The sequence below is a fragment of the Gambusia affinis genome, linkage group LG14, assembly GCF_019740435.1.
Source record: "Gambusia affinis linkage group LG14, SWU_Gaff_1.0, whole genome shotgun sequence".
NCBI lineage: Eukaryota > Metazoa > Chordata > Actinopteri > Cyprinodontiformes > Poeciliidae > Gambusia > Gambusia affinis.
This window is the reverse complement of record NC_057881.1, coordinates 15441203-15453501: the sequence shown is the minus strand read 5'-3', so window position 1 is coordinate 15453501 and position 12299 is coordinate 15441203. Positions and strand designations below refer to the sequence as shown.

General features: G+C 40.9%; 2 protein-coding genes across 3 annotated transcripts in view; one reads left to right on the top strand and one right to left on the bottom strand.

The window, feature by feature from the left end:
- dlgap3 (discs, large (Drosophila) homolog-associated protein 3) overlaps positions 1–8121 on the top strand; it is a 160070-nt gene extending 151949 nt beyond the window's left edge. For both annotated transcript variants that reach the window (XM_044138704.1, XM_044138702.1), the window contains 2 exons: positions 223–369; positions 965–8121. In XM_044138704.1, coding sequence (XP_043994639.1) covers positions 223–369; positions 965–1279 — 462 coding nt within the window. In that variant the 3' untranslated portion in view covers positions 1280–8121. The remainder of the gene's footprint in view (positions 1–222; positions 370–964) is intronic.
- A 1102-nt stretch (positions 8122–9223) lies between these two features.
- LOC122843713 (tissue alpha-L-fucosidase-like) lies at positions 9224–11953 on the bottom strand. Its single transcript, XM_044138708.1, has 8 exons — positions 11488–11953; positions 11187–11321; positions 10880–11017; positions 10627–10732; positions 10314–10514; positions 10037–10227; positions 9773–9872; positions 9224–9658 (listed from the first exon to the last, which is right to left on the bottom strand). Exons 1-8 carry the CDS (start codon positions 11823–11825, stop codon positions 9524–9526), a joined length of 1344 nt encoding a protein of 447 aa, XP_043994643.1. The 5' UTR covers positions 11826–11953; the 3' UTR covers positions 9224–9523.
- Positions 11954–12299: the final 346 nt, after the last annotated feature.

Genomic DNA, 12299 nt, shown 5'->3' with positions numbered 1-12299 from the left:
ACAGGAAGGCAGGATACAAAAGCGCATAATAATTTTCAGATTGTTTAGCCAAACATTCTGTCAACTTTCTATCTTTAACCTTCCATTTCATGGTACTTACCATGAAATCCCAATCGATTCATTGAAGTTTTTGGCTTATTTGGTCACATTACAAAGGGTATGAACAAAAGAATTCACTTTTCCCGTCATCAAATGTCCCATCCTGTCTCCTTGCCGGCCCAGGACCCGTCTGCCTACCCCCAGCCCACGTCGCAGGACCTGGCATCCTTCTGGGACCTGCTCCAGCTCAACATAGAGGACGTAAGGGTTAGGTTTCAGGACCTCCAGAAGCTCAAGGACTCTGGGTGGAGGCTCCCACCTGAAAAGAAGGTGAGGGACCGGAGGGTCCGGCCTACCCTGGTTTCCCTTCAGGATTCTCCCCGAGCTAAGATGGCTCTGTGCCGCCGGGTAGAGCAGATGGCTCTACCCAAACATTTGCGGGCCTCGAAAGGTCAGAACAGACCAAAAGGAGCGGAGCAGATTTACCCACGCGGCAGCGGAAGTTCAAATTGATAGGGTTTTATTTTGCATTTAATTTTAATTTATGTATATTTAAGTTTTTATCTTTTTTACTTTTCTTGCACTCTGTCAAGAAAAAGACAGCTTTTAGCATTATTTTCTATCAATCCTCTCCAAAACTAACTCTCTTTTCTTCTTTTTTTTTCCACTTTTTCCCTGTATCTCTCCTTCCATTTCCTTTCATACAACTCGACACTGATGCATGCTGCGATACCTTTTTGGTTTTTTTTTCCTTTCTCATAATGCGTTTGATTACTTTTTATTTATTTTTCCCTCTGTTGTGGGTTTTGTCTTTTATTGCATGGGTTTTCCGTCACAAACCCCCCTTCTTTTCCATCACCTAACATGAAAAATCCACTGTCCTTTTCCTGCATCTCATGTCAATGTCTCATCCTCAACGGGTCAGGAGGATAAGAAACTTCCTCCGCCACTACCAAAGAAGCCGGCGGGCGGGGTGAGCGGCAGCCTCCGGGCCGATAGCGTGGGAGATGGGGTCTCCGGTAGTGCCGGAGGCGGCCCGGCGGGGCTGGTGGTGCCCCGCGTTGGAGGGCACACCCTCCCCATCAGGGAGACGTCCCTGGACCTCGGAGACCGTCAGAGGACAGAGGCACGAAGGAGGCTGCTGCAGACCAAGCGTACCGCCTCCTTCAGGCAGAACTCGGCCACCGAGAGCGCCGACAGTATCGAGATCTACATCCCCGAAGCCCAGACTCGACTCTGAACCCGCGACGGCACTCGTTTGCCCCTCACCCCATCTTCTGCGAGTCATTGCTGTTTATACGCTTCCGACCCACCGCCAATTTTAGCACTTTCCATCAACTTCTGTCATCCTACATTATTACCTAACAAGCAATGACAGCCATTTTAGTGTCTTGAAATTCAAACCATTTTACCGAGGCAGAGGCCTAGAGCCTGAGGGGTATCTAGCCGAAGACGTTTTTACTTCCTTCTTAGTCGGAATTTCTTTTTATATATATATATATATATACATACATATATAATCACTCTGGCTGAAACCAAGTCAGAAATCTTTTGTAAAACTAGGCAGCAGAGGTTCACGCAGTAGCATGCCTGTGTGTGTTCACTTGGTGCAAAAAAGGGCTTAACAGGCAGCAGACCTCTGAGGAAATTCTCCCCTCCTCCTCCCCCCAATCCCCCAATACTGTTTGGAGTGAAACCGAATCCCACTTACGGGCTTTCGCCGATAACTGCTCAGCCGAGTCGAGATCTATTGATTTCTTAAGCATCCTCAGTTGGCTCCGAGAGCATCCCTGAGGAAATATCAAACACAGAATCCTTAGTCCCTCTTTCCGTCTATCCACACAAGCACCAAGTCACAGAATATAGACCAGTTTTACGTTTCACTCTGTTGATGCTTTAGAACCACCTGTCCGTCAGCATCGGACGGCGAGGCTCTCCGGTAGTCGTTTTTGCCAAAAGGAGCTTCTTCAGTGTAGCATCACAGACAAAAAAAATATGAAGAAAAGAAAAAAATCTAACTCCTTTTGTAGTCACCGAAGTCTCAAGTACTCAGAAGAGGAGGGTTTGGGGGAGTTTTTACATGGAATTATTTCAGTGGCTTTTCTGGACTTACTTGAAGATGCTCCCCCTTCTTATTTTTACACTGTGAGAGTAGAGCACCGCCAAGTGGTCAAAAGAGAACTCCGCTTCAACAGCAGTGGTCTTTACAGTTTCGATATATCTTATTCAGGAACAAGTGAACACCCCATCCAACCTCTTAATGAAACAGCCATTGAAGTGGTCAGAACTGCTATCTTCCCCTCCAAAACCCTTTCTTTCTTTTGAATATTGCTTGGACAGACTTTACTATCGTGTTTATTCGTAACTAAATATGGGTTTTTAAGCATAAGAAGAGCAGCAGCTTGAATTTTCGGCAGGATCTTATCACCAAACTTTGTTTTTTTTTCCCTGACGGCATTGACGAAACGAGGAATGATTTTGTTTTGCTGGCAGATAAAATGAGGCCTAACTGACCTTAAAATATCCTTCCAAAGAATCACCAAGTCGAATCAGATTGGGATTATGTCCACAAAAAAAAAAAAAAAGCGGTATTTTATAACTATGCTTGGAATGTGAAATATGTGATACGTGTGGAGCTACGGTGCCTTGCAAACATTCATATCTGGCGAACTTCTTCACCTTCTTTTCAAGTTGCAACCATAAACTGCAGTGCATGTTTAGGTGATGGACATATCAAACCAGCATCCCTCAGCATCATGCTAGAGTGAGGTGCTTTCCATCACAGGGTTTTTTGGTTGTAGGGAAAATGTTCGATTTTGTCATCACCTGGTCTGAATTGAACATGCGGGTTGTGTCCAACAGCAAACAGGACGTCTTGTTCTTATTTCAAATGCTTCTATAAAAGGTGAATCTTCTATTTTTGGTGTCAATTTCTCCCATCTCAGTTGCTGGTGTGTAGCCCTTAAAGCTGCCATGAGCCTCTTGGCTACATCTCGGATTAATGTTCTGCTTTTTTCATTTGTTATGTGGAAAAGCCCAAAGTACAGAAATTCACTGAGGTTTGTGGTTGTAACATGACAAAATGTGAAAAAGTTAGAGAAGCGTGAATGGTTTTGCAGGGCTCTGTATGTTTGTTGTTTTTTTTTTTTCTTTTTCTTTAATTTACCTCCTAAAACAGGTCTAAATTATTTTACAAAGTTAACTTTTTTTGAAGGATTCTTATCAAAAACACATCCTTCTTGTGTTGTTTTCTGCGACTGTTGGCTATATGTGAATGCACTTGAATAACTGAATATGAAAGTCTGAATCCCAGTTAATACTAAAGAGTCTAAATGTATGGAATAGAGAGATGACAAAATGTGTAAGCATGAAGTTTTTGTTCTTTCCTTTTATTTTGGTTGGAAAATGTTGGAAATATGGGATATTTTATTGGAAAATGTATATTTTATAATATAAACTACATTTCTAGATTAGTAGAGATTATCGAGTACATTACATGTACAAAGATCATATATCAAATGTGAAACACTGCAGTATTATTACAGTAGATCATAGCTGTGTGGCATTTCCAGACTGAGTCCATGTGAAGAAGACTTTCAAACGGCTCTTATTATCTTTGTGAGTCAGGTTCACAGGGTATCTCTGGCAAGAATAGTGGTTGCCAAGGACGATCCTTCCTTAGGCCTACTTAAATATCTGTGTGTGGTTCTCACAACTTGTACTGCTGTTCCCCTTTTCCTCCCTGTATCTCCTGTTTAGAACCAACTACATGTGCCTAACCAGCTATGTGTGGAGGTTTCCTTTGAACACAGTTTACACTTTGAATATATACATAAATATATATATAGAGAAAGACAGAGAGAGGGAGATGTATATAGAAATGTATGAAATTTGCAGAGTATTGTTGGAGAATTTCTTTCTTTTTTTTTTTTGACTTCCTGAATCTCCCTCATGTTGCAATACACACCCGTGAGACTGGCACACTTTGTCGATGTGGAACACTGCATGCTTTTTGATGGCCTCCTCTGAACAATTTAGCAGAGTCTCATTTTGGAGAAGAAACACGTATTTTGTAGCCTTTAAATCTTTTTTCTTTGTGTGATTGGGGGAGGGGGTGAAAAACGTACTTGCTAGGGTTTTACAATGCAGTTATTCCGACGAATCACACATTTGTACAATTCTGTCCTTTTAGAGACAATGATACAGATATCCTTGGAAATACCAACCAGTGTTTTGCTTTTTGGACTTCAGCAGGTGAATCTTAACAACCTCCTTGTACAAACGAGGTGCCCCGGCATTGAAAACAACGAGGCGCAGCGACGTGAGTTGCGGAGCCGCCTTCTCTTTTTTTTTTTTTGCGTCCCTCTCTGCGTCCGATACCGCTAAAACTTGATGACATCTAAGCGGTGCCTGTCGCAGGCCCTCGTCAAATGAAGCACAAAGAACTGCTCTACTACTGTTACGCCACTGTGACGGACTCTTGACCCCACCCTCACTATCCTCAGTCCTACATGCGAGGGGGGTGGCAAAGTCTCTGGATCACACAAGTTGTCCTTGGGGAACGCTAGGATTTAAAGAGGCTTTTGTTGGATTTTTATCTGCAGTAGCAACCACAACTACCCTTTCATTTGTGCTGACTTTCTTCTCTCTGAGTTCTACAAGTTGAGGTGTCAACCAGCCACACCTTGCCTTGAAATAGGTCCATAGCAAACACAATTTTTGTGGTTGTGATTTCCATTTTATTTATTTTTTTGTTCTATATAATGTATCTATCACATCAGCATCGTACAAATCACAGTTCCTGGTTTTGTTGTAACATTATCTCAGCACTGACAAAACACAGCAATCAAACTATTTTAAGCCTTTCTTCCCACATGGCCAGATAAAATCTGAGTGCCTCAGTTTTTAGCAAGTGTCCCTCTGTCCTCAGGGGATTTCCTAAACCTACCGTAAGACCCTAATAATACGAGGCTACGTTAATCCTCGCAGGAGTGTTGCTCATATTCTCTGATTGAGACTGGGAGAAGGATGACAAAATCTCTCGCTGCTTGAGCCCAGATTCACTGTTAGCCATTTATTTCCCCAAGACTAGAAAACAGCGTGAGTCAGTGTGGCGGCAGAGGCAGCAGCTTAATTGTAGCCGATCTGTGTGTGTGTGTGTGTGTGTGTGTGTGTGTGCTGCATACTGTGCTTCTGGAACAAAGCCAAGCTGGAGGCCTGTGGTAGCAGCAGATTTGAGTTTTAGTTGACATTACTGTACGGCAGAGCTGCTCTGGAGTTTGAAGCTAGCTTATGTATGTGGTGCGGGGGCTAGCTAGCCCTGGGCGCTAGCTAATTATGTTCATGCTAAGTTAAAAGAACTTTACTGTCAAAACAAAACCAATTTGATGTGTTGTAGAGATAGTTTTATAAACTAATTGTCTGCTTAGTCTTCAATTACTGCTTTTAACAAGCTGTCAGCAACAGGACATGTGATAAAAGTTGTTAAGCTAGTGGTAGCATTGCTTTCAATGAAACACATAGTACTTAAAAAGTTCTGATTGTACTCCAAAGTGGAAATATTCCAAATTTATATTAAAAAAACCTCAACTGAAACACCTAATGAAGTCAGATTTGTTAGCTGGAAAGTAGCGATACTCCTCACCCAGATAAATTTAATATTCAATATGGCTCCCAACTGTTAAAAAAAATAATAGTAACAGTCTGTTTCTTTGCTACGTTGATTAACAAATCTGTCGTATCGACTTCCCTTAGCGAGAATGTTCCTGAAATCTTTATGAAGCATAATTTATTTGCTATCAAATGTTTATACAAAATTAGCTTGGAAAAAAATCAAAAGGCTAGAAGACTTACAAAAGGTAAAGTTTGATTTAGAAAATTTGTGGCTAAAAATACTGGTTGAAATTAGATATATCCAGGACCTGTACAGATCCTACTTTTAACCAGAGCTATCTCGTATTGAACCGATAACCAGCAATTAACTTGTGACAATTATGTAACCAGCTAATGATTGTATATGGGCAGCTTTTGTAGCCCATTTACTATCTAAGGAGGCCATTATGTAAATGTAGTTTGGGCTGTTGTTACACAGCAAATTTGAAAAGCTTTCTGACTTGCAACTGTAACATGGTCAGTTGTACCTTGAGGTCCTAATCAGATCTACTTTTTTACAAAACTTGAAATCACTTTGCTACCACTAATGACTAATGCTAGCAATTGTAGCCTTGAGGGATAACTTAATGAACAACCAGCAGAAAATATGAATGATAATTAGTCAAGAATCAATTCAAGTGTCAAATTTCCATATCTTCTACAATTTCAGATTTCTCTCATTCATTGGTTTTTGCTGGCGCCCATGTGCATAGTCAGGGCTGGAAACTTGTTTAATATTCAAGTTACATGTGTGGATCCTGAAGGTGCTTATCTACATAAGAAAATTATTTGTAATTGCACATAAGTATCATCTTCAGTGAGTCCTTTGTATTCGGCATGTCATTGGCAGACCACACCATGGGCAGGGAGTTAATTATAGACTGTAAACGCCTTCAGTTGCTATTGCTGAAAATGACTGAGCATAATTAGGATCACTCTGATTTAATAAAACTCCATCACGTAATGCTTTAATTCACACTTTGGCCAAACTACTTTAATAAAATGTGCTTGGTGGTTTCTTGCCTATGGTTTACTCTGCCCGCCCCCCTTCTTTGTTGCTCCAGAACAGGTCGGACTCCAGCAGATGTTCAACTGAAACTCCAATGTGCCTTTAGCACTGAGGTGTATTTCTGTTTGTATGTGTACATGTGTGCAGATGTATCAATGTTGTAATGCAGATTTACAGGACACACAGCTAACCATGAGGGTAAGAGACAACTGAGCAATTACTGTGTAATTATCAACAATATATATATATATATATATCGATACCCTAACTTCGCCATGTTTACAAAGTGTAAATACCTGTTATCAATGGACATTGCTTATCTTAAAATTGCATTTATTGTCATTAGAATATAATTAATATGATTACTGTCATTAAAAGTTTTAATTAGTGCCATTACGATCATTATTAATACAGTGTTGTTGAATATAGCTGAGTAAAAATTGTTCTGTAGGCTGATCAAGGGCAAGTAACGTGTATAGCAACAAATATATATAAATATATAGTTTATTCTATGTTCAGTTCAATAAATCGCTGCTATTAAAGGGGATGGAGCAGAAGAAGAGAAAGTTGATTAACTCTGGGAAGACACTTCCCCCTCCCCCCCCTCTGGGCTCAATGATGCACACTCCACCTGAGAGGTGAGGAATAGCCGAAGGAAGTGAGCTTTGGGAATGGAGCGTCCCAACAATAGAACCTCTTTCTCCGTGTGCTCTTACTCCACTTTGAACTCTCAGTGCCAGCAAGAGGAGGAAATCAAATGGGGGCGTCGAACTGATGGAGACACTTCACTCGTTATTCAACCCTATAATGTAGCAAAGGCAACAACAGGCCTTGGTTCTCGAGTCCCTCCTTGTCTTTCTTGTATTATCGGTGACCGCTATGATTTAGAGCAAGTTTCAGCATGGATTCACTTGTTTTATATATATATCATCCACTCTGTGCCAAGACAGCATATTGTACATACAAACCTTAATTTTTGTTTTGTTGTTCTTCAATGAAAACAGCTGACTCCAGCAGAGCAATAGAGTCACAACACAGTGTAAATGTTTGTTACGCCACCAAGTGGTCGCCCACATGTGGTGCACAAGAACACACCAGGAAGTGTTTGAATTCAGTCTGAACGTTAGTGGAGGCAGTGTAAACCATGCTCCTGTTTAGTTTTTTTTTTTTTCCTCCTCTTCCCGTTTTGTACATACAAGTTTATTTCTTGCTCTCATGTTTTTATGGGTCTAAATGTGTCCAAACTGAAGCACGTTTGATGGCGCTGAACCCGGAGAGATGGCACACTGTGACGTGGTTTACTCCCAGCACAGAATGTAACACTTTCAACGTTGTCTGAACATTTTCTAATGGCTAATATTATTACTATCAATATTATTATTATTATTATTATAAAGCTATTTTAGCGAGTTAAACGAGCGTCGCTGCGTCTCCTTTGTCTTTTTTGGTGTGTTTACTCTTCGACTGAATGTTCTGAAGAAAATGTGAAATGAAGCAGTAAAAACCTTCTTGGGGGGGTAAGAGCAATGTTGTTTTGATTGATGGTTTCTTCTCAATATGAGCTTAATAAGTTCTTCAATTTTCTGGATTCTTGCTGGCCCCTGCATTGGCTTGTATATCCAACCTTGATTCAGTTCCAAAAATGTAGTGTATTAACTCAAAGTTTCATCTGGGGCCAAAGTGGAGAGGACACATTAGTAAAATGTGAACCTGTGCTTGCATGACCTTCAACCTTTTGGATTTGTATGGGTGTGTGAGTGTGAATATGTTTGTGTGAGTTAGTTTGTCACCTGGAATTGAGAAGATGCCACTGTGTCATTCCACCCGAATGACTGTTTCCAAGTTTGGAAAGGTATATTTTTAGTCATGAGTTGAAAAGTATGGCCTCCATTTCTGCAGCATGCAGAACTTTAAGTAGTAACATTTAAATTTCCTTTTAAATAACACGTGTTGCTGATAAGTTCTGGGACTGTGTGCAGCAGGATGAAACTGTTTTAAGTCGAGGAATTTCAACAACACAAGAAGTTAGATGGTGTTGAACAGTAAAATGGAGAATTTTGATCTACACGTCTAAGGCTATTTATTGATGGGGCCACCCAAGACTTAAACAAAATAATGCAAAATGTTCAACCTTTAACTCTTACGATGACTGTGAAAGACGATGCAAAAATAAATAAATAAATTACTGATATTCAAAATGTAATTGAATTAAAGTGCAGTTATGTCGCATATGAATGGTAAAGGACTAAACATTCAGATCAGTATTTAGTAGATGCACTTAATGGTCTCAAACACACTGGGTCATCTGGACACAGCAGTTGCAACAGAACAGTTTAAGCTCTGTGAGAATCCTTGGGGATTAAGTTTGAGAGTCTTTTTACATCCAATCCCAAATTCTCAACTGGATTAGAGTAAAGGTTTGGAACACAATAGAATCTTCATCTTATTGGCTTTAAACCATTTCTATGCATTTTTTGCTGTAAGCAATCTTTCCTGGATTGATGTGCTAAATTTGCGAGAGAAAAAGCATAAAGAGTGTTTATTTTCCACAAAATTGGAAACAATCAGCTAAGAAATCTTCACAGATTGAACAGGAATGCCACTTTTCATTTTTGGTAATAAAAACTTACCAAAAACATTTTTTTTTTAAAAATAATACGACACTGTCATATTAACAAGTTTTCAGATCAGCAAAAGAATGATCAAAGATGTTAAAAAAATTCCCTTAAGCATTGTCCTATTATCCCTCCGAAGCGCAAAATTAAAACATGAATTGAATTTAATACATTGCCTTACATGGTAAATATTTTATAACTTCAAATTTCACTGGACATTGTCCAGTTTGAGTGTCCAGGCTTGACCAGGAGTGAAAGGTAGCTCAGGCAAAAGGATGGAGAGACCTGCATTAGGGTAGAGCGGTGCCCAAGGTAGGGAGGGCGGACGACCCAAGAGAGTCACCTAGAAAAGAAACGGATTCTTATTTGTTCCTAGTCACTTTTAGATTATCAATAATGGGTTTGGTCATGTACTTGTTCCAAAATGGCAACACCTAATCTTAATAATCCCATTTACCTTAGTAGTTGCTGATGTTTGGGGAATCAACAGCTTCAGTGTAGTTGTTGGGGGTTTGGCTGTTATTATGGCGTAGACCGTGGCACCCTTTGAGGTATACCTAAAAGAACGTGAAAAGTAGCAGCCATCAAGATCATTTAGTTTTTGTTGTGTTTCTTTTTTCCACTAATCCAAAACTTATACTGAGTTTCTGGAAGCATGGAAGGACAAAATGCCAAACATGAACACTCAGATCCTAAATATTCAACTTTCCAGCTTTCTTACCACACTGGCACGGTGCCGTTTTCCATTTGGACCCTCCAGGGTTTGGTGGAATAGATGGCCTCTCCGTTGGTTTCCAGCCAGGCGCCAACACCCCTCAGCCTCTCCTCAAACACACTGGGAATAGTCCCGTCGGCTGTGGGACCTACATTGAGAAGATAATTACCTCCAAGAGCCACTGTGCTGACCAAATCCTGTGAAGAAAACGAGAAGCATTCAGTCCCGATGATGAGGCGGCTGCAGCATCTTCAGCAATCTGAACGTCATCTTGTATCTTTACGTCAATAATAGAAGGTAAGTCCATCAGTTCTTTGAGCTTCATGTTTCGACGATAACCCCAGGATAAAGTATCCACAGATGTACATTTCTCCCACTTGTGTTTGGGCAGCTGGCCTGGAGTGTATTTGTCCTGGCAGTTATAAAAGCCGCCGTGTTTGCAGGCAGTGCCTTGCCCCCATCTGTCATTGGTCACAACAGTATCCTAAAATCAAGGACGATAGGGTAAAGGGACTCAAGCTGCTATTTTAGTTTTGTGCAACGCTTTAAAACAAAGTGTAGATAGTTTGCGTTTCCCCATCATAAAAAGGACTGACTTTGACAGGGCTGTCGTTGTAGAGCCACGCCAGAAACTGGGTGGAGGTCCAGTAGGTGTCTGGTGCTTCCCAGTCGCCATCAGACCAGATCACTTCAGGTCTGTACCTGCAAGGCAAATATAACACTATCATGTTGTGCAATAACTGAGAATGAGCCAACTTTAACTAAGGTATGGCTGTAGTTTGTGCAACAATAACAGAGAAACTGAAAACAAGTGGTGTGATCAGATATTAAAACTTAAAAACTACTAACCTTACAACTATGTTATAGAGTTCAGGAAGTAGTTTCCGCATCACAAACTGTTGGGTTTTGAATCCATTATTCTTGTCCTCCAAGTAGAGGGGGTTGAACCATTCATACAAGGAGTTGTAGAGGCCATAGTGCAGCGATCTAAGTGATGAAAAAAAAATCTCTTGTTTTTTATCTTCACGTATGAGACATCTTTTCAGTTATAGCGCAAGTGGTTTTGTGCTGCGTTTCATATTCCTATTGAACTCATTTACCAGAATCTACAATTAGCAGATATTTTCCTCCATTAGACTGCTTTGAGTTCACCCACCGGTTGCGAACTGCATCTCCCAGGTCTTCCACTAAGTCTCTTTTAGGACCATTATCCACAGAATTCCAGTTCCAGGAGTATGGAGACCCCCAGTTAGTGAATCCTTCATGATGTTTGGAAGTCAGGACAACATATCTGGAAAGAGTGTACTGTGAAACAATGCCTTGTAAAAATCCTAAAGGTAAGGTTTTGAGGTTGTGACGTAATAAAATGTACGGATAGTTTTTCATGGAACAAAAAGTGCGACACACAACCTCCTTCTGATTTGGTGCTACCCGAAAGTGAAGTATAAACGCCTTACTTTGCACCAGAGGCTTTGAAGATGTCCGCCCACTCCTCCGGGTTGAAAAACTGCGCGTGGAACTGAGGGGCGAAATCCGGGTAGCTGAAGCCGGGTGGGTAGTTCTTGGACATGTAGTTCACACACTTCGGGTCAGGCGGCTTCTGACCCTTCCAGTGCCACCAGAACCACTCGCTGTCGAAGCCTGGCACTGAAAATACACCCCAGTGCACAAAAATGCCCACCTTGGCTTCGTCGTACCATGAAGGCAGCGGTCTGGCGTCCAGACTCGTCCAGTTCGCGGTGTAACGAGCCGCTGCGGGAGACGCGAAGGCGAGGAGGAGGAAAACAGCAGCCATAAATGCTACAAGTTAGCCTAAAATAAGATTACAGGGCACTACTTTAAAGTTCTTAAATCTACCCGGTGAGCCTCTCGTTGCTATTTTGAGTTGTTTCCTCGTCACATGACTGGACTCACGTGGAGCATCACATGATTGACTCGTTTTGCAGAACTGCAAGGTGTTAAAAGTTGGACATAAAAATTATATCTAGATGTAATCTTTGACTCGAATCAGAAGATTTAAAAACCAAAAGGCATTTTTAATGCCAACAATGTAACTTTAACTCGCATTTATATTTCTCTGTTTTTTATTTATCGGCTTATTTTTTCATTGTTCTCAGATCAAATAATCAAACCACTCGTTATTGATCTACTGCAATATTAAAGCACGTTTTCGATTTTAATTCTTTTGTCTCCATGCTTAAGACACCTGTATTTACTTTAAAAATGAGATTTTAGCCACTAGATGGCAGCCTTGCAATCTTATGCAGTC